This window comes from Bos grunniens, chromosome 5, assembly GCF_055505025.1.
Source record: "Bos grunniens cultivar Pamir isolate PY7600 chromosome 5, Bosgru_T2T1.0, whole genome shotgun sequence".
Taxonomy (NCBI): Eukaryota; Metazoa; Chordata; class Mammalia; order Artiodactyla; family Bovidae; genus Bos; species Bos grunniens.
The window spans coordinates 72,888,543-72,909,404 of NC_141169.1; the positions used below are offsets into that span (position 1 = coordinate 72,888,543).

A 20,862-nucleotide genomic window follows, 5' to 3' on the forward strand; every position below is an offset into this window, starting at 1 on the left:
TCTTTTAAAAGAATACTAGGTATAAGAGATACATACTACTATATATAAAACAGATAAACAACAAGACCTACTATATAGCACAGGGAACTATATTCAGTGTCTTGTAATTACCTATAACGGAAAAGAATCTGAAAAAATACATATGTGTGCATATATACATAAACATATATATGCATACACGCACACATACATATATAAGTGAATCGTTTTGCTGTACACCTGAAACTAACACAGCATTGTAAATCAACTATACTTCAATTTAAAAAAATACAAAAGGCAAAAAAGAAAGAATGCTAGGCTCACTACGTCTCATATTAATGTACCACTTCTTTTAATCTTTCCATCTCCTCTGTAGAATTATTACTTCCCTAATTTCTCAGATGAGGACAAGGTGCAGAGAGGTTAGATAGCCCAGTAACAGCCCGGGAGTCTGGCCCACAGTGGGTGCTCCCCAGTTTGCTGGGTGAATGGGTGATTCCCAGGTATGAGCCATGGGTGATGGTACCAAAAGACAGGCTCCTTGGATAGGGGCTAGGTGCCTCATATTTAATCCCAGAACTCCTTGGGTTTACCAGCACGGCAGTGCACGGAGACAATAACACTCGAGTCCTCGGACGTGGGTAATGCAATGAAATCAAACAGGCACTGGCCTGAAGGAAAGAGTGGGCTGGATGGAAGGTGGTAATTCTAGATTTTAGATCTTCTCCCCCAACGCAACTGTTTTTTCTTCCTCGATCCATCCCAATCTTCCAAAATCAACCTCACCATTCATCATTCTTATTACCCTCTCTCAGGCTTCCCCTGCTTCATTTTTCACTGCAGTCTGCTTAGCTAAGGCAAGCTCAGGATGCTAATCCATGGCGGTCCCTTATCTTCCTCAAAAGATGCGAAATCTGACACCTCTCTAAGTATTATAAAATGTTTTAAAACTTGAGTTATGTGCTACTCCTCTTATGCAAATGCTACAGATTGCCTCTAGGAACATAGATCATTTCCCCATACGGATGGCATGTTTTCTCTTGGTTTTTCTCCTCTCCTTTAGGGTTTTTCTTTTTAAGTACATGCAGTTCCCAATTCAAAAATTCAGCATCTGTGCCTGCTGCTTCAAATTCAAATGTTCTTTCAAGGAGAGAATGTTATACTAAGGGTCTCTGTTCTAGGGTTAGCTCTCAAAAATCCACTTAATTTAAAGAGGGTTCACAAGAATTTGGGCTTCTCAGGTGACACTAGTGGTAAATAACTTGCCTGCAGATGCAGGAGATGTTAAGAGATGTGGGTTTGATCCCTGGGTTGGGAAGATCCCCCTGGAGAAGGGAGTGGCTACCCGCTTCAGTATTCTCACCTGGAGAATCCCATGGACAGAGGAGCCTGGCAGGCTATGTGGGGTCACAAAGAGTCAGACACGACTGAGTGACTAACGCTATCACTTCTTCCCTTTTCACAGCACTAAGCAGGCTGCACTGGGATTTTCTGTTTCCTTACTGGTTAATCCTGGTCTGTGACCTTCCCAAGGGCAGGAATCATGGCTTACTCAACCTTGGGTTCTTTAGACCTGAGGACTAGACCCTCTGCTTGCCACTTCCTGGCTTTGCCCATTATTTCTGACTAGGGCTTCCTCACCTAATAAACAGTCTATTCAAGACTCAAAGACCAGACAGTTCCCTAGAATATCTTCCTATCTCCCTCCTTTAAGCCAGCCCACAGCTTCTTTGCTGGTCTCCTGAGTCTGCACTCCTGGTGAAGGAATAAAAAGTTGCTCCTCTGGGTCCTTCTCTTTTAAGACTCAGCCAGGGAAGGCTGAGTCATCAAGCTTTAGGATGGAAGAGATAAAAATGAAGGTCTTTGAAACACAAAAGGCTGAGGTAAAGTCAAGTGCATTTCAATGGAGCACTCAAGGGGCCTGGCTGAGAATGGGGCCGAGAATAATGGCCTCCAATTTATTGAGAATCTTGTAACTGAGCCTGAGAGGTGAAGTGACTTATTCAAGTCCTTCAGAGACAGAACTGGTAAGAGGCAGAACTGTCATTAGAATTTACAAGATTGCTTAGCTCCAAAAGCCTATCTACTTCTGCCTCCTCAATGAAACCATTACTCCCCTTAGACCTTCTCTTAACCAACCTATACTTAGCACAAAGTTGTCAGCTGACATCCAGGGCAGGCTAGATGCCAAGGCTGGTAAACCCTGCTTTAGCAGGAGGTGGGAGCCTGTCAGCTCCTACCCTTGAGCTCCATACTACCAGGAGGAAGCCGCATTTGTTACCAAATGTGTTTCTACGCTACTTCTACTTCAAATGTGATTGGAAATGCAATTAACATTCTTTGAATTAAGTGAGAGTCACTATTTCCATGAAAGGCAAGTTAAATATTCTGGAACAACTCAATAAAAATAAATGACAAAAAAAAAAAAAGTCAGATGAGGTGTGGGTGAGATGAGCGTAAAAGAGTGGAGGGAATGCAAAAATCCAGGACTCTTCTTCAGTTGATTTGTGAAGGTCCTTAAGTTCTAGCTTAACTTGAAGGAACCGTGAGAACCACAGAGGACCAGGAGGAGAGTCACATGAGTGTCGTACTGCACAATCCGCCACAAAAAGACCCGGCCCTGGTTTGCCCTAAAGGACAGTCAGGTTAACATATTTTTATGATTCTTGCTTAAACTGACATTTGCCATCAGCTGACCCAGCTCAGGAGCCTGTGGGTCCCACCGGTGGGCTTCTCAGGTTGGCTACCCTTTTGGGGAACAGAGTGTAAGCTGATGGAGAGCAGAGCTCAGGGTACCCTAGATACTCCCCAGGAAGTGACATAATAATCAGCAAACAGGAGCTTCTTTATAGATGTTGAACACAAGAATGAATGAATGAAGAGGGTGGGAGGAAGAAGAAAGAAAACATCAAAGTTGCACCTTTAACTGGAATCTGAGGCCCAGCTTGGCCTGGAAGGACCTACAGACATGCTGGGTTCTTGGACCAGCTCTTTAGGCTCCTCATCAATGTTCAAACTCTGATAAGACCCCGAAGGTGGGGCTCAGACCTTCCAATCTCTCTCCCTCATCCCTTAATTCTCTTCCCCTACTCCAGGGCAGTTCCTCTTCTTATATATGGCCTGTATTTCAGGGTTCAGGAAAATCCCATGGACGGAGGAGCCTAGTGGGCTGTAGTCCATGGGGTTGCTAAGAGTTGGACACGACTGAGCGACTTCACTTTCACTTTTCCCTTTCATACATTGGAGAAGGAAATGGCAACCCACTCCAGTGTTCTTGCCTGGAGAATCCCAGGGACAGGGGAGCCTGGTAGGCTGCTGTCTATGCGGTCGCACAAAGTTGGACACGACTGAAGTGACTTAATAGCAGCAGCAGCAGCAGCCTTTGTGAGATAAGCTATAAGTGGATAAAATGACTTCTTTTCTAGGTTTATCTAAAAAGATATGGATGAATAAACTTGGTTTAAATCATTCTTGTGGTTTTGTCATATCATGGAAATTCCTCTACTTACATACAGAAGAGGCGGCCAAAGAGGGTTCACAAATCATTTGTCACTTTGAACCCATCAAATGAAATAATGAAGCAACCACTAAGCAAAATCAAGTTTGCTGCATCAATGCCTAAGCTGGATGTTGCCAGTGGCTTTGTCTGCAGCATTATGAGGACCTGTAACAGTGCCTGGCGTATAGTACCACTCAGTAAAGACTGGAACATGAGCACACTGGTACATGCGTGGGGGGAAGACAGGACACACATTTGGAGACCAAGTGCATCTATAAAATGTCAAAACTGAAAGTTCACAACTGGCTGCCAATACAGAGCTATTCAGAAATCATGCCAAATATACTGGCTTAGGACTGGTTTCTTTTCTTTTTTTTTTTTTTAATTTTATTTTTAAACTTTACATAATTGTATTAGTTTTGCCAAATATCAAAATGAATCCGCCACAGGTATACATGTGTTCCCCAACCTGAACCCTCCTCCCTCCTCCCTCCCCATACCATCCCTCTGGGTCGTCCCAGTGCACTAGCCCCAAGCATCCAGTATCATGCATCGAACCTGGACTGGCATCTCATTTCATACATGATATTTTACATGTTTCAATGCCATTCTCCCAAATCTTCCCACCCTCTACCTCTCCCATAGAGTTTCTTTAATGAAGCTCATACTAATCCTTCTAGGAACAACCAATTTCATAGGATACTTGCCAAGTTCCTTCCACCCCTATAATTTTTTTTTCCCTGTGGTAAAATATACATAAAAGCTAGCACTTCAAGCGTTTCTAAGAGGACAGTTCAGGGCCCTTCGCGCATTTGCACAGTGGTGCAACCACCAGCACTGCCCAATCCAGGACTTTCTCAGCAGCCCAGACTCAAACGCTGCACCCATTAACTCCACATTCTCCCCTCATCCCAGCCCCTGGGAACCTTATTCTACTTTCTGTATCTGTGAATTTGACTATTCTAGGTATCTCACATAAGTGGACTCATACAATATTTGCCCTGTGTTTGGAGTATGTCACTGAGTACGTCTTCAAAGGTCATCAATGCTAAAGCCTGTGTCATAATTTCCTTCTTTTTTAAGGTCTGCCAAGGTTTTTAGTTGCACCGATTTTAGTGGAAGTTTCATGTTTTTCTTTTTGATATGTAAATACAACTTGAGAGTTTAAGTCCACCACATCTTCTCCTACTCAAACAACGTCATTTACTATGAGGACGCGGGACCTGACTTCCATCCGTCTCTGTTTCCTTTTAGCAGGAAGTCATCCACATCTCAATTTTTGACCAATTACAGCCAAGCTTTAGGTTGTAAAACAGCACAACTCCAATTTTACAAGATGGTGCCAAAGTCTTTATTCAATTGGATTGCATCCACTTACACTTCCATCAGACTTAAACTGAAGAAAGTAGGGAAAACCACTAGACATTCAGGTATGACCTAAGCCAAATCCCTTATGATTATACAGTGGAAGTGAGAAATAGATTTAAGGGACTAGATCTGATAGACAGAGTGCCTGAAGAACTATAGATGGAGGTTCATGACATTGTACAGGAGGCAGTGATCAAGACCATCACAAGAAAAAGAAATGCAAAAAGGCAAAATGGTTGTTTGAGGAGGCCTTACAAATAGCTGAGAAAAGAAGAGAAGCCAAAGGCAAAGGGGAAAAGGAAAGATATATCCATCTGAATGCAGAGTTCCAAAGAAGAGCAAGGAGAGATGAGAAAGCCTTCCTCAGTGATCAGTTCAAAGATATAGAGGAAAACAATAGAATGGGAAAGACTAGAGATCTCTTCAAGGAAAATTAGAGATACCAAGGGAACATTTCATGCAAAGATGGGCACAATTAAAGGACAGAAATGGTATGGACCTAACAGATGCAGAAGATATTAAGAAGAGGTGGCAAGAATACACAGAAGAACTATACAAAAAAGATCTTCATGACCTAGATAAACATGATGGTGTGACCACTTGCCTAGAGCCAGACATCCTGGAATGAGAAGTCAAGTGGGTCTTAGGGAAGCATCACCATAAACAAAGCTAGTGGAGGTGATGCAATTCCAGCTGAGTTATTTCAAATCCTAAAAGATGATGCTGTGAAAGTGCTGCCCTCAATATGCAAGCAAATTTGGAAAACTCAGCAGGGGCCACAGGACTGGAAAAGGTCAGTTTTCATTCCAATCCCAAAGAAAGGCAATGCCAAAGAATGTTCAAACTACTGCACAATTGCAGTCATATCATACACTAGCAAAGTAATGCTCGAAATTCTCCAAGCCAGGTTTCAACAGTACATGAACTGTGAACTTCCAGATGTTCAAGCTGGATTTAGAAAAGGCAGAGGAACCAGAAATCAAATTGCCAACATCTGGATCATCAAAAGTTGGATCATCAAAAAAGCAAGAGAGTTCCAGAAAAACATCTATTTCTGCTTTATTGACTATGTCAGAGCCTTTGACTGTGTGGATCACAAGAAACTGTGGAAAATTCTGAAAGAGATGGGAATACCAGACCACCTGACCTGCCTCCTGAGAAACCTGTATGCAGGTCAGGAAGCAACAGTTAGAACTGGACATGGAACAACAGACTGGTTCCAAATAGGAAAAGGAGTATGTCAAGGCTGTATATTATCACCCTGCTTATTTAACTTATATGCAGAGTACATCATGTGAAATGCCGGGCTGCAGGAAGCACAAGCTGGAATCAAGATTGCCAGGAGAAATATCAATAACCTCAGATATGCAGATGACACCACCCTTATGGGAGAAAGCAAAGAAGAGCTAAAGAGCCTCTTGATGAAACTGAAAGAGGAGAATGAAAAAGTTGGCTTAAAACTCAACATTCAGACAACTAAGATCATGGCATCCGATCCAATCACTTCATGGCAAATAGATGGAGAAACAATGGAAACAGTGACAGACTTTATTTTTTGGGGCTCCAAAATCACTGCAGATGGTGACTGTAACCATGAAATTAAAAAACGCTTGCTCCTTGGAAGAAAAGCTATGTGAACCTAGACAATATATTTAAAAAGCAGAGACATTACTTTGTCAACAAAGGTTCATCTAGTCAAAGCTATGGTGTTTCCAGTAGTCATGTACGGATATGAGAGTTGGACTAGAAAGAAAGCTGAGTGCCGAAGAATTGATGCTTTTGAATTGTGGTGTTGGAGAAGACTGTTGAGAGTCCCTTGGACTGCAAGGAGATCCAATCAGTCCATCCTAAAGGAAATCAGTCTTGAATATTCATTGGAAGGACTGATGCTGATGCTGAAACTCCAATACTTTGGCCACCTGATGTGAAGAATTGACTCACTAGAAAAGACCCTGATGCTGGGAAAGATTGAAGGCGGGAGGAGAAGGGGACGACAGAGGATGAGATGGTTGGATGGCATCACTGACTTGATGGACATGAGTTTGAGTAAACTCCAGGAGTTGCTGATGGACAGGGAAGCCTGGGGTGCCACAGTCCATGGGCTCGCAAAGAGTCAGACATGACTGAGTGACTGAACTTAATTGAACTGAAACTTGCATTAACACTATAGGAGAGGGACTTCCCTGGAGGTCCAGTGGTTAAGTGTTGGGGGCCAGAGTGAGGTACTCCGCCCATGGCAAAGGTCATGAGGAAGGAGGCTCGACATACGCAAAGGCGGGATCGAGCCTCAGGAGTCCCCCTGGAACTCCTCGAGCATCTACCCCCATAACCAGAGCCTGCCTACTTTACTACTTTGTGCTCACCTACACCTCTGACTTTACGGGGGGCTGTCCCCCACCACCTCTTTTGGAGAAGGAGTTAACTTAGAGCTCCAGTTTATAATAATTCCTGGGCGTGATAAGAGTGTTTTAACCTACAAACTCCTCTGAAGGTTCTCTGGCCTGCCTGACAGGCTTGTCCGGCCACATGTGATCGCTCACAGCCTCCCAACCGTGAGAGGCACAAGATGCTTTAAACCCTCTAAAAACAGGTTCTTTAGAGAAGTTAGAAAACTATAAGTATAAGTATAGTGGGCTAATTAGAAATTGTGTTGGTGAAGGGTTTTTCATTTGTTGAGCCAATGTTTGTTGCTAAGTCTCCATATCCCCTGCCCTTACACACATTAATGAATATATAGAATTAACCTTTGATATTAATCACGTTAGACCTTAGGCTAAGTAAATTCTTTCCTTAACTAAAACCCACTACACCCTCACCCTGTAGGAATGTAACTTTACTTGGGTGGCGTCTGTTTTGAGAATAATCAGCCCTGGAGAAATAAGTGTCCTGATTGACTGACCGCTGTCACAAGGAGAGGGTCGTAAATTGTCAGCAGGCCCCCCTGGCCAGAAGATGATGTAACACCCCTAAGACCTCTGTATACATTTGTGTGAAGCACCTGACTTTAATAAAAGTCAGGACTGCTGTCCCCACGTGACTTTTGTATAACATCTCAGTGTATAAAAACAGACTCTGGAAAATAAAGAACTGGGATCAGTTTCTCGAAATACTGGTCTCCCCATGTCGCGCTCTCTCTCACTCTGGTTGAGTCTCCATCTGGAGCGCGGAACCCACCATGCTTACTAATTATGCCTGGGCTTCTAAGATCCGACCGGGGAGGCCTCAGTGTCTCCTCTCCTTCGGGAGAACGGAAGGACGCCTGCGGCCTACGTAAGTGGTGCAAACTTCTTGTCTTGAAGTTTTATTGGTCTCCCGCGTAAACCAAGCCACTCAGCCTCTTTTCTCCACTGAATTTTCCTACTGAGCTATCCTTATTCTATTACTCTTTATATCTTTAATTAATATCTAATTGAAGCTATTGTATCCTGACCCTCGCCGATGCCGTCTCTCCTTCGAATACCCTGGATCAGCCAAGGCTGGTCCCCGGCAGTTAAGACTCCACCTTCCAATATAGGCACCTGGGTTTGATCCCTGGTTGGGGAACTAAGGTCCCACGTGAAATAAATAAATAAATGTTAAAAAAAAAAAAAAAGAGTACTTATTTCATTCTTCATCACCAGTGAAACTTAGGAACAGTCAAGGTAAACACTAGAAATAAGAAACTCAAATAACAAAAAATACAGTATAGAAGTGTTCCTACTGATAAATGAGACTGTATTACTATCACTTTTCCAGTTATCTGTGGTCTTAATTTTCACTTCCCTGATTAACAAAAAGGTTGTCCATCCTTTCAAGTGTTTATTGGCCATTTTCTTTGCAATTCTGTGAAATTATTCTATAGCTTTCACATGTTTTTCTTAAAAATTAAAACTTTTTCTATACTTTGTTTACTAGTCCTTTGTTTAATTTCTATGCAGAGTACATCATGAGAAACGCTGGGCTGGAAGAAGCACAAGCTGGAATCAAGATTGCCGGGAGAAATATCAATAACCTCAGATATGCAGATAACACCACCCTTATGGCAGAAAGTGAAGAGGAACTAAAAAGCCTCTTGATGAAAGTGAAAGTGGAGAGTGAAAAAGTTGTCTTAAAACTCAGCATTCAGAAAATGAAGATCATGGCATCTGGTCCCACCACTTCATGGGAAAAAGATGGGGAAACAGTGGAAACAGTGTCAGACTTTATTTTTTTGGGTTCCAAAATCACTGCAGATGGTGATTGCAGCCATGAAATTAAAAGACGCTTACTCCTTGGAAGAAAAGTTATGACCAACCTAGATAGCATATTCAAAAGCAGAGACATTACTTTGCCAACAAAGGTCCGTCTAGTCAAGGCTATGGTTTTCCCAGTGGTCATATATGGATGTGAGAGTTGGACTGTGAAGAAGGCTGAGCGCCGAAGAATTGACGCTTTTGAACTGTGGTGTTGGAGAAGACTCCTGAGAGTCCCTTGGACTGCAGAGAGATCCACCCAGTCCATTCTAAAGGAGATCAACTCTGGGATTTCTTTGGAGGGAATGATGCTAAAGCTGAAGCTCCAGTACTCTGGCCACCTCATGGGAAGAGTTGACTCATTGGAAAGGACTCTGATGCTGGGAGGGATTGGGGGCAGGAGGAGAAGGGGATGACAGAGGATGAGATGGCTGGATGGCATCACTCAATCGATGGACGTGAGTTTGAGTGAACTCCGGGAGTTGGTGATGGACAGGGAGGCCTGGTGTGCTGCGATTCATGGGGTCGCAAAGTGTCGGACACGACTGAGCGACTGAACTAAACTGTTAGTGCTACATGTTGCAACTATTTATTTGTTTTCTCTTTTTGATACCACTTTGATGAGTTATTAATTTCAATGTGGTTGAATTCACTGACATTTTCATTTTGATATATATGTTTTTGGTGTCTTGGGCTTTCTTGGTGGCTCAGACGGTAAGGAATCTGCCTGCAATGCAGGAGATCTGGATTTGATCTCTGAATCGGGAAGATCCCCTGGAGAAGGAAAGGCTACTCACTCCAGTGGACAATGCTAAAACATTCTCTTGCCTGGAGAATTCCACGGCAAGAGGAGCCTTGGCAGGCTACAGTTTATGGGGTCGCAGAGAGCTGGACACAACTGAGTAACTATGACTTTTGGTGTTTTCCTGAGTAAATTCTTTCCTATTCTAAGGTAATAGGCTAGTTTTCCAGTTTTTTAAAAATAAATGTTTAATTTGGCCTTTCAGTTTTTATTTTTTTGTTTGTGCTATTTGGCATGTGGGATCTTAGTCTCCTGGCCAGGGATTGAACCTGTGCCCCCTGCAGTGAAAGCATGGAATTTTAACCACTGGACTGCCAGGGAAGCCCTCTGGCCTTTAAGTCTCTATCAGAATAAGTTCTGTGTATGGTGTGAGACAGGGACCTATTTTCATTTTTTCTTGATTCTCATACATAATCAAGTGTCTCAACACCATTTATGGAAGATTACATCTTCTCTCCAATGGCCAGCAATGCCATCTCATATATATGTCTCATATAATGTCATATATCAAATTTTCATAAATGTGTGGGTGTTTCTGGGCTTCCTATTGTTTTCTTTTCATTTTTTAGCACAGCTCTTTAGCAAAAGCTTGCTGTAGGTTTTCAGTAGATACTACTCATAAGAGGTTTCATCACAAATATTTAATTTTATCAAATAATTCTCCTGCCATCTATTTAGATAACCAGACAGTGTTTCTCCTTTAACCTATTAACATGCTAAATGACTGCTATGGATTTTTTCAGTGTTAGATCACTTTTGGATTTCCTGGAATAAGCCCAACTTGGCCATGATGTATGATCTGTTTTATACATGGGTGGATTTAGTCTGCTAATATTTTGCTTAAGATTTTTACATCAATATTCATGAATGAGGTAGGCCTGCAATTTTCTTTTTTTTTGTAATCTCCTTGACTGGTTTTGGTATCAAGGATAGCCTGACCTCACTGAATGAATTAAAAAGTGTCCTCTTTTCCTATTCCCTGGAAAAGTTGACTTAAAACTGGAAATATCTTTTGGTTAAAAAAATTGGTAGAACAACTTTTCACTATCTAGGGCTGCTACTCTCTTTGTAAGGAAGCTTAATGACTAGAAAATAATCCAGACTTTTTATTTTTCCTTAAGTCAGTTTTAGTAAATTATACATTTCTAGGAATATGTTCCTTTCACAGTTTTCAAATTTATTGACATAATTTTGTTCACAGTATTCTCATATTATCCCCTATAACTCTGCTGTATCTCCTAGACTGAAAGCCCCATAAGTGCGAGGCTTTTGTATGCTTTAATCTTTGTTGTATTCCTAAAACTCAGACGATTCACTGGGCTCAAAAACATGTGGAGAATGAATGAATGAATGAAATTGCATGCGTGCCTACCGACTGATTTATTGGTGAGTTCTCTAGTTTTTCCTCAATGAATCCTGCCATGGCTTTGTCTATTTTATTGGTGTCTTTCAAAGAACCAACTTTGAATTTGTTGAAGATTTTGTTGATCAATTTCTGGTCCTTTTTTAACTTTGAGTTTATCCTAATGTTTTTCATATATCATCTTAAGTTGTATACTTGGGTTAATTTTCAGGCTTTTCTTTTATTATAAGCATTTAAGGCTATAAGTTTCCCTGTATGTTTATTTCATTTCACTAATTTTGGCATGTACTCTTTTTATTTTCATTCAGTTCTAAGTACTTTTCAGTTTCAATTATGATTTCTGTTTAGAACGTATGATTTAGTATGATTCTTTGAAATGTGCTGAGATTTGTTTTATGGTCTAATACGTGGTTACTCTTTAATAAATGTCCTATGTAAGTTTGAGAAGAATATATGTCATTTTTTTCATGTCTGATCTTTCAATTTGAAAAGGGTATGTTAAAATATTCTACTATGATAGTAGACTTGTCAGTTTCTCTCTGGAGTTCTATTCAGGTTTGCATACAGATATGCTACAGCATGACAGGCACACAAGTTTAGAATTCTTATATCTTCTTGATGTACTTTATGTTTTTAAGTTGTGACAATCTCTGTGCCTACCAATGTTTTGTCTGATATCAAGATAGTTACCTAGTTTCCTTTGGGATAATTTCTGCTTGATAGTCTTTCCAAAATTTTTACTGTCAAACTTAATGAGTTGTTTTGTATTAGGCATATCTTTTGTAAATGGCATATGTTGGATATTGTTTCCTATTCAATATGACAACCTATCTTCTTACTGGCAAAATTAGTTTATTTGATTATCAATATATCTGGACTTATTTATATCATCTTGATTTTTTGTTTTCTACTTCTCCCTAGTTTTACTTTCACTTATTTTTTTTTTCCTTGAAATCTAATTTTTCTTTTAAATAATTGAGGTGTTTTGTTTGGTTGTTTGGTTTTTCTTATTCCTTACCATCCCACCTCCTTTTTCAATTCTATGAGAGCTTAATCTCGAAATGTTAGCATGCATAGGCTAGTGCTAAGTGCGAAGTGAAAATGCTAGTCGCTCAGTCCTGTCCAATTCTGCAACCCCATGGACTGCAGTCTGCCAGGCTCCTCTGTCCATGGGATTCTCCAGTCAAGAATACTGGGGTGGGTAGCCATTTCCTTTTCCAGGTAGTCTTCCTGACCCAGGGATCAAACCGAGGTATCCTGCACTGCAGGCAGATTCCTTACCATCTGAGCCACCAGGGAAGCTCACACATACAGTTCTAACTTATCCCATACCCTCTTCAATAAAGCAATAATTTCAGAGTACTTTATTTATTTATTTTTATTTTCATAAGGTCTATATTTATTTAACAATCACTTGAAATGTGAGAGAGTGCTAATATAGAAAGGTTTCATATGCAAACAAACACACACATAAATATATAACAAAGAGAAAGTAGCAAGGCATTATGTTGACTAAACTAGCAAGTAAAGTCCATATAAAGATATGCATGTGTATTACAGAAAATTTTGTGTGGACATAATAGAAATTAATCATAGTATTTAGATGTATGAGATGAATAGGAGAATCGTATACTGGTGAGGGGGAATTTGTTTTCTATTCCTCTATAAAATTTTATTTTCCTACCAAGAGTTGTTTTATTTATTTATTTATTTATTTTTACTTTGAAAAATTTTTTTTAAATTTTATTTTATTTTTAAACTTTACATAATTGTATTAGTTTTGCCAAATATCAAAATGAATCCGCCACTGGTATACATGTGTTTCCCATCCTGAACCCTCCTCCCTCCTCCCTCCCCATAGCATCCCTCTGGGTCGTCAGAGTACTTTAATTCTCATCATTTCCTTCCTGATTACACACTGTCATTTTCTGATAATTTAGGTATAATGTTTTTAAACCAACATGCCATAGCATTATTATTACTATTATTGCTATCATTTAGAAACTCTATTTAGAGTTCTGACACATTTCTAACTTGCTTGTTCAACATTCCTTCTTGAATGTGGAACCATTTTCCCACAGACTCCAAAACATACCCTTTGGAAGTTGCTTTGCATATGTATGTTGATGGTAAATCCTCTTTGTTTTTACTCATCTGGATATTCCTCTCTCATGCTTGAAAGATTGTTTTCATGGGTATACAATGTGTTGTTGTTGTCTCTCAGCACGTCGAAGGTATTCTTTTTACTCTTTTCAGACATCCATTGCTTTGGAAGTCTCATCACACATGGAACTGCTGTGTAGAGAATCTGTCTTTTCACTCTGGCTATTGTTAAAACCACTTTTCTTTACCTCAGTGAAATTTCACTGTTGTAAGTCTAAACATGGCTTTCTCTTTATTTATTTATTGTGTTTTGCAAACAAAATCCTTTCTCTTTAAACTGTTCAGAAAACATATGGACACATTTTAACAGTTGAAAAGTTCCCAGTCACCATCCCATCCAGTGATGCCTCACTTCCAATTTTTCTCTTTATTTCTTTCCTATAATCTAATTAGACACATCCCAGTATCTTATCTTTCCTCTGTTTTTCCATCTTTTTTTCCCAGTGTGCTGGGTTGGGTAATTTCCTCAGATATTTCTTCCTGTTCACTAAATCTCTCTTCAGCTGGCACTAATCTATTGCTTAACATATGCATTTAATTTATAATTTCAATAATTATATTTTTCACTTCTAAAAGTTCTAGTTGATCCAAATAGGCCTATTCATTTTTGGTAACCTCTTGTTCTTCTAACCTACTTTCAGTATTATTATTTTTTTAAATTTCTTATATCATACAAGGGAAAGCAAGGGAATTCTGGAAAAAACGTCTACTTCTGCTTCACTGACTACACTAAAGCCTTTGACTGTGTGGATCACAACAAACTGTGAAAAATTCTTAAAGAGATGGGAATACCAAACCACCTTACCAGCCTCCTAAGAAACCTGTATGCAGTTCAAGAAGCAACAGTTAGAACTGGACACAGAACAACAAAATTGGGAAAGGAGTATGGCAAGGCTGTGTACAGTCACCCTGCTTATTTAACTCATATGCAGAATACATCATGCAAATGTCAGCTGTCAGGAAAAATATTAGTAACCTCAGATATGCAGAGGATACCAGAAAGTGAAGAGGAACTAAAGAGCCTCTTGATGAAAGTGAAAGAGGAGAGTGAAAAAGTTGGCTTAAAACTCAACATTCAGAAAACTAAGAGTATGGCATCCAGTCCAATCACTTCATGGCAAATAGATGGGGAAACAATGGAAACAGTGACAGACTTTATTATCTTGAGCTTCAAAATCACTGCAGATGGTGATTAAAGCCATGAAATTAAAAGACGTTTGCTCCTTGGAAGAAAAGCTCTGACAAACCTAGGTAACATATTTAAAAGCAGAGACATCACTGCCCACAAAGATCCGTATAGTCAAAGCTATGATTTTCCAATAGTCATGTATGGATGTGAGAATTGGACCATAAGGAAGGCTGAGTGCTGAAGAATTGATGCTTTCAAACTGCAGTGCTGGAGAAGACTTTTGAGAGTCCAAGGGATCTCCAGCCAGGAGATCAAACCAGTCAATCCTAAAGGAAATCAGTTCTGAATATTCACTGGAAGGACTGATGCTGAAGCTAAAGCTCCAATACTTTGGCCACGTGATGCAAAGAGCCGACTCATTAGAAAAGACCCTGATGCTGGGAGAGATCGAGGGCAAGGAAGAAGGGGCAACAGAGGATGAGATGGTTGGATGACATCATCGACTCAATGGACATAAGTTTCAGCAAACTCTGGGAGATGGTGAAAGACAACTATTATTCCATGCAACTCACGATAGCATTCCCTTGTTTGAACAAATAATTATACAGTTATCTACCTTGACACCAGGCTCCCAGCCACCAAGAATCAGCAAATACCCAGCAAGTAGCACATGTAGCTGCTTTTTATCAGTCTGGAGTTACACGTTATCATTGTTTTCTGGACTCTGCTTACTTCATTTACCATATGAACTGATCAACTATGCCTTCAAAACATTAAAAAAATTTTATGCAGCATATTTAAGTGTTCTTTATAAGGCTGTTTTTACTTTCCTCCCCTTTGAACTTTTTGTTCATGATTTTCTTAGAAAATGTGCATTTCATCTGTTTTCCTTATGTCTATGAAGTACATGGTCTATTGAACGAATTACATAAATGCTGATTGAAAGAATGAATAATGTAAGTACTTCTGTTTTAAATATTTTGCAATGAACTTCAACTGCGTTTAAAAAAACAGTTCTTTCTTTTTGACTCTGTGATCTTACTCCTGAGAAGGTGTGAACTTTGAGCTGTTGATTTTAACATATTTATATTTGCAAAAATTTGGAAACAACTAAAGTATCAGTTATGGCGATGTAATGGAAAAGTATAAAATTCCATGTATATTGTGACCATAAATAAGACATAACATGCACACGATGTAGACATGGACCACACACAAAATGTAGACACGGCCCAAAAGTCAGTAAGAAAAGGCTGACTTATTAGAAAAGTAAGGTTTGGTCCCCTTTTCCTTTTGATAACTTGCAATTATTGTTATCACATTGTTACCTGGGCGATGGGTATAATTTTTAATGAAATAAACTCTCTATGGATACACGTATCTTGTTCCTTTTTGTTACAGCCAGAGGGCAAACACACTTGGTGTCAGACAGGCCTAGGTTAAATCGTTAAGCAGTCATTTAATAGCTGAAGTCAGCTCTTCACTCTTTCATTCTTTCACAACGATAGGTAAGGAATTCTTTTTTTTAATATATAAATGTATTTATTTTAATTAGAGGCTAATTACTTTATAATATTGTATTGGTTTTGCCATACATCAGCATGAATCCGCCACGGGTGTACACGTGTTCCCCATCCTGAAGCCCCCTCCCACCTCCATCCCCATACCATCCTTCTGGGTCATCCCAGTGCACCAGCCCCGAGCATCCTGTATCCTGCATCAAACCTGGACTGGTGATTTGTTTCACATATGATATTATACATGTTTCAATGCCATTCTTCCAAATCATCCCACCCTTGCCCTCTCCCACAGAGTCCAAAAGACTGTTCTATACATCTGGGTCTCTTTTGCTGTCTCGCATACAGGGTTATCATTACCATCTTTCTAAATTCCATATATATGCATTAGTATACTGTATTGGTGTTTTTCTTTCTGGCTTACTTCACTTTGTATAAAAGGCTCCAGTTTCATCCACCTCATTAGAACTGATTCAAATGTATTCTTAATGGCCGAGTAATACTCCATTGTGTATATGTTCCACAGCAAGGAATTCTGACACACCACTTAACTCCAGGCTCAGTCCCACAGTTCCTTTGGTACATAGGATGCCAGCAAAAAGGATTCAGTTTTCCTTATGTACCCAAGGGCTTCCTTTTCTACCTCTGCTTTGCTGTGGGAACAAGCTAGACTGGCCAGGTGATGGGACACAGTAGGTACTAGAGGAGAAGCAAGTTGCGCTAGCCGCCAGACTCCTGGTCTGAAGCTGACCACAGACATTTGGCTAAGCCACTATCAGACAATCATCCAGCCAACTTTTAGACTGATCAACTAAATTGTCTACAATTAATGATTTAATTGATGATTAAATCAATGATTTAAGCCCTTATTAGAAGAGCTTGTTATGCAGCATTATCTAAGGCAGTAGGTAACTGATACATCCCTTCTTCTTTATCTAATGCTAGGCCCTACTGGGTGTGTTTGGAGACACTACAGTGAAGGCTTTTCTGTCACTGTCCCTTCTCCCTGGGGTTGAATGAGAAATTTATGCTATCATAAATAGCTATCCATATATGTGTGTTAGTTGCTCAATCATGACCGACTCTTTGCAACCCCATGGGGTATAGCCCACCAGGTCCCTCTGCCCATGGGATTTCCCAGGCAAGAATACTGTAGTGGTTGTCATTTCCTTTTCCAAGACCCTTCTTCAGGGGATCTTCCTGACTCTGGGATCGAACCTGGGTCTCCTGCATTGCCGGCAGACTCTTTACCATCTGAGCTACCAGGGAAGCCCTAGCTATCCATATAACTATTCAACAGCTCACCTCATGGATAGCTATCATAGCATCTGTCAGTTTTTTTTTTAACATTTATTTCTTTACTTGTTTCTCTGTTCCTCTCTGCCAAGACTGATTTGAAAGTAGAAAATAAATTGTTCATATCCATATCTACAGCATCTGGCTGTATAACATCTACAGAGTAGACCCTCCCTAAATGCTTTGTTTGAATTAAATGATTGGATTTGGGGAGCTGACATGAACCCAAACAGCCAGCAGCAGGTGGCAGGAAACATAACCACACAAGCTGGTTCTTGTGCTTGGAGACCTTATGCTTTCCAGGAAGCCCAAACAAGATGGGTGGGGAACCAAACAAAGAAGAAAAGCACATTCATTCTGCTCTCCTGCACCCTTCTCTCTTTCCCCACACTACACACAGGCTCCGAGCCACTCATGCCCCATTCGGGTTCCCTCTGCCACTGCTGGGCACCTCACTTTACCCGGGGGGTGAGCTGATGCCCACCAGGGCTTTCCTTATCCTACCTTTAGGTCAGACACGTCTCTGTAGCACTGCTCGGAGCGGGTGTGGTCTGACAGCTGCACATTCCAGAAGCAGGGCAGCTGATACACGAGGAAGGGGTTTTGTTTGATGACAGCATTGAAAATGTCCTGGGGGATAAAAGCCAGAGACAACTGTCAGTCAAATGGGCTCAGCTTGTGATGCTGGCTCTCGAGGCATGACATCTCCTGTGCAATCTCTCATGAGCCTCCTGCTTGAAGCACAGGCTGGCTTGCCCTGCTGGGCATTTCCCGTGCCTTTTATCTCTAGAAACCAAGCAATCCTGTTTGGATAGATCCCCCTACACTGGGGGGAATGCCCCATGCTGACTTGATGTTCACGGGTCTTGCTGGTCTCAGTGATCCCCTTCCAGCAAAGGGACATGGGGGCAGACACAGAGCATCTTTTCCACTTGAGCTGGTATATAATAAATGAAGCCGCTTTTCTGGCCCGCTTCTTACCTCACAGAGGAACCCCATGTCATCCATCCTGAGCCTCCTGGAGAGGAAACTGTGTGATGACAAGTTGCTCTGCTGATTCAGGGGCTGAGACAAATGATACATCCTGCTTCAGCCGCATTTCCTGGGGCTCTGGGCAGACTTGATGATGGATGTGCCTGGGATTCCTATGGGCCAGGGTGCCTGTATCTGTGCTCCCCATCTCCAAATTCAACTCTGACTTTTCTATGGGGCTTTCCCTCTTTCCAGCTCTTCTTCAAGCTCCTGCACCACCAGGCCATGCTTATTAACTAGCTGCTGACAAGTGGAGCCGGAAGGTGAATTATGGGCCTTCACAGAAGGAGACGGCTGAATAAACTATCTTCTCTGGACATGGACATGCAATTGCTAGCTTTTGGGGACACACTCAAGTCATTGTGACCCGACTTGAAATATGATGATGGAGGACAATTTTCCCCTCAGGTGTAAAACAGCTACCTGGGTAATTTTTAACTCATCCATTATACCATATCTCCTGTATGAAAAAGGAAATTAGTTTCTGGCTGCTTGGGAAATACTGAATAATAACAATGCTAAAAAAAAAAAAATAGTAAAGTAACCCTACAGAGTTTCTTGTTTTCCTTCATACTAGAAAACTCTGTAAGAATTCAATGAATCAGGCAGCTGAATGATGAGCAAAAACAAGGAGAGTGGGCTTGCTTTTTGGTTGAACAGGAAAGAATAACACGCAACGAACTCAGAGATATCTTTACATTCTGAGATGGCCACATATAACATGGGGATCTCAGAATCAAGATGTGTGACCCTAGTAGATTCAAAGTCAAAGGCTCAGCAGAAATGAGAAATGGGGGTTTTAGGAATTTATGTTAGTTGCTTGCTGGAGTTCATGGACTTTTTCAGACTGCCTGGATTAAAAGCTGATTTCACCAGCCAAGGAGGTTTGTCCCTTCTATTTAAATCCATTCCCCTTGAGGATGGGGGTCACAGTACAGGAGCTAAGCAAAAGGCGTGGCTTTAAAAGTTTGATTCTATTTGCCAAAAAGACAAATGAAATCTTTTCCGGGAAATATGCCTTGGCATTTCAGAATCTCAGGGGGCAGGCACTGTGCATTCTGCATTGAGGTGAAGACCGTGACCTCCTCTTAACACACCAAACTATCACTTACTTGAGAGTCTACATCAATAAACTATGGACTTTCTGAGGCCAAGGATTCTGTCCTTCGTTTATCCCTGTAATCCTGTTTCTGAACATAGTTCCTGGCACGCACAGTGTGCAGGAAAAAGTGTGATGAACACGGATGAACAGGGGGAATGAACTAAGGAGAGGGCTGTGGTCTTCAGCTGGCAAGAATGAAGCAGATTTATCCAAGTATGAAGTCATGCAAGAGCTGGAAAAATAATGTAGACCCAGCCCCATGCAAGTTTGAGAAGCAGCACACCGGGGGCTTGGGAATAACCATACCTTTTAGGCTGGTGACTCACCTGGTCGGCTAAGGACGTAGAGAGCATGCCCATCAGCTCCCTCTCTGCGGTCAGCCTCCACATCTGCTCCCACTTCATCTTTCGCAGCTTATCTAGAAGCAGCAGGATCACCCCTGGACAACAGTATAGGATGAAACAGAGGGAAAAAACCACAGATAAGAGAGTGAGCCAGGCACGCCTGACCATGTGTTTTGGAGACGAACACGCCTGGGTTCACCCCAGGCTCTGCCAGGTACTTGGTATGAGACGTTAAATAGTCTCTCTGAAATATCCTCACTGTATGGAGAATATTAACACAGATTTCAGAAGCTGCTGCAGGGAACAAGTGAGATGGGCAAAGGAGCCTAGCACTCCCTGGAGATGGATGGTGGTGATGGTCGTATAACACTGTGAATGTACCTAATGCCATTGAACTGTACACTTAAAGACGGTTAAAATGGCATTTTTATGTTTTGTATATTTTACCACCAGAAAAAAGAAAAAAAGAGCCTAGCACTGTACACCTGACACATGGTACATACCCTGTAAACACAGATTCTCTCCTGTTTTTCCCCAGATAAATGACAACCTACCGAGGGTTAGCTGATAGATGGTGTTTGTACAACCTGTGTCATTTATCTTTACAGAAACAAAGCAGATCCTCTCCAACTTTATTATGGGTATGTCTTTGCCAATTTGCTTTATACCTCCTGACAAGCCATATGAGCTCATTGCAGTATTGCTGGTTTTAATAGCTTTCTTTGGCCCAATGCATTAGACACAGGTAGAAACTAAGGTGAAGGCTGTGCTGACGCTGGGTGTTCAAGATGGGGCCCCAGGAGCCTTCAAGTTCATAAGAAACTAATTGTCAGAGGTTGCTTCCTCCTCCTCTCTACCCTCTTTTTAGTGTTGGGGGCGGTTTATGGGAGAGACTTGAGTGAATGGGGTGATTGTATAGGAAGGGAAGGGATTTCCTGGTAGCTCAGTGGAAAGAATCTACCTGCCAGTGCAGGAGATGCGGGTTTGATCCCTGGGTCAGAAAGATCCCCTGGAGAAGGAAATGGCAACCCACTTCAGTATTCTTGTCCAGGGGAAA

At 41.2% G+C, this 20,862-nt stretch overlaps 1 protein-coding gene across 6 annotated transcripts in view; it reads right to left on the reverse strand.

The window, feature by feature from the left end:
- Positions 1-20,862, reverse strand: part of LARGE1 (LARGE xylosyl- and glucuronyltransferase 1) — a 611,943-nt gene that overhangs the window by 71,682 nt on the left and 519,399 nt on the right. For all 6 annotated transcript variants that reach the window (XM_086401204.1, XM_086401203.1, XM_086401201.1 and 3 more), the window contains 2 exons: positions 19,788-19,900; positions 17,832-17,957 (listed from right to left, as the gene is read on the reverse strand). In XM_086401204.1, coding sequence (XP_086257330.1) covers positions 17,832-17,957; positions 19,788-19,900 — 239 coding nt within the window. The remainder of the gene's footprint in view (positions 1-17,831; positions 17,958-19,787; positions 19,901-20,862) is intronic.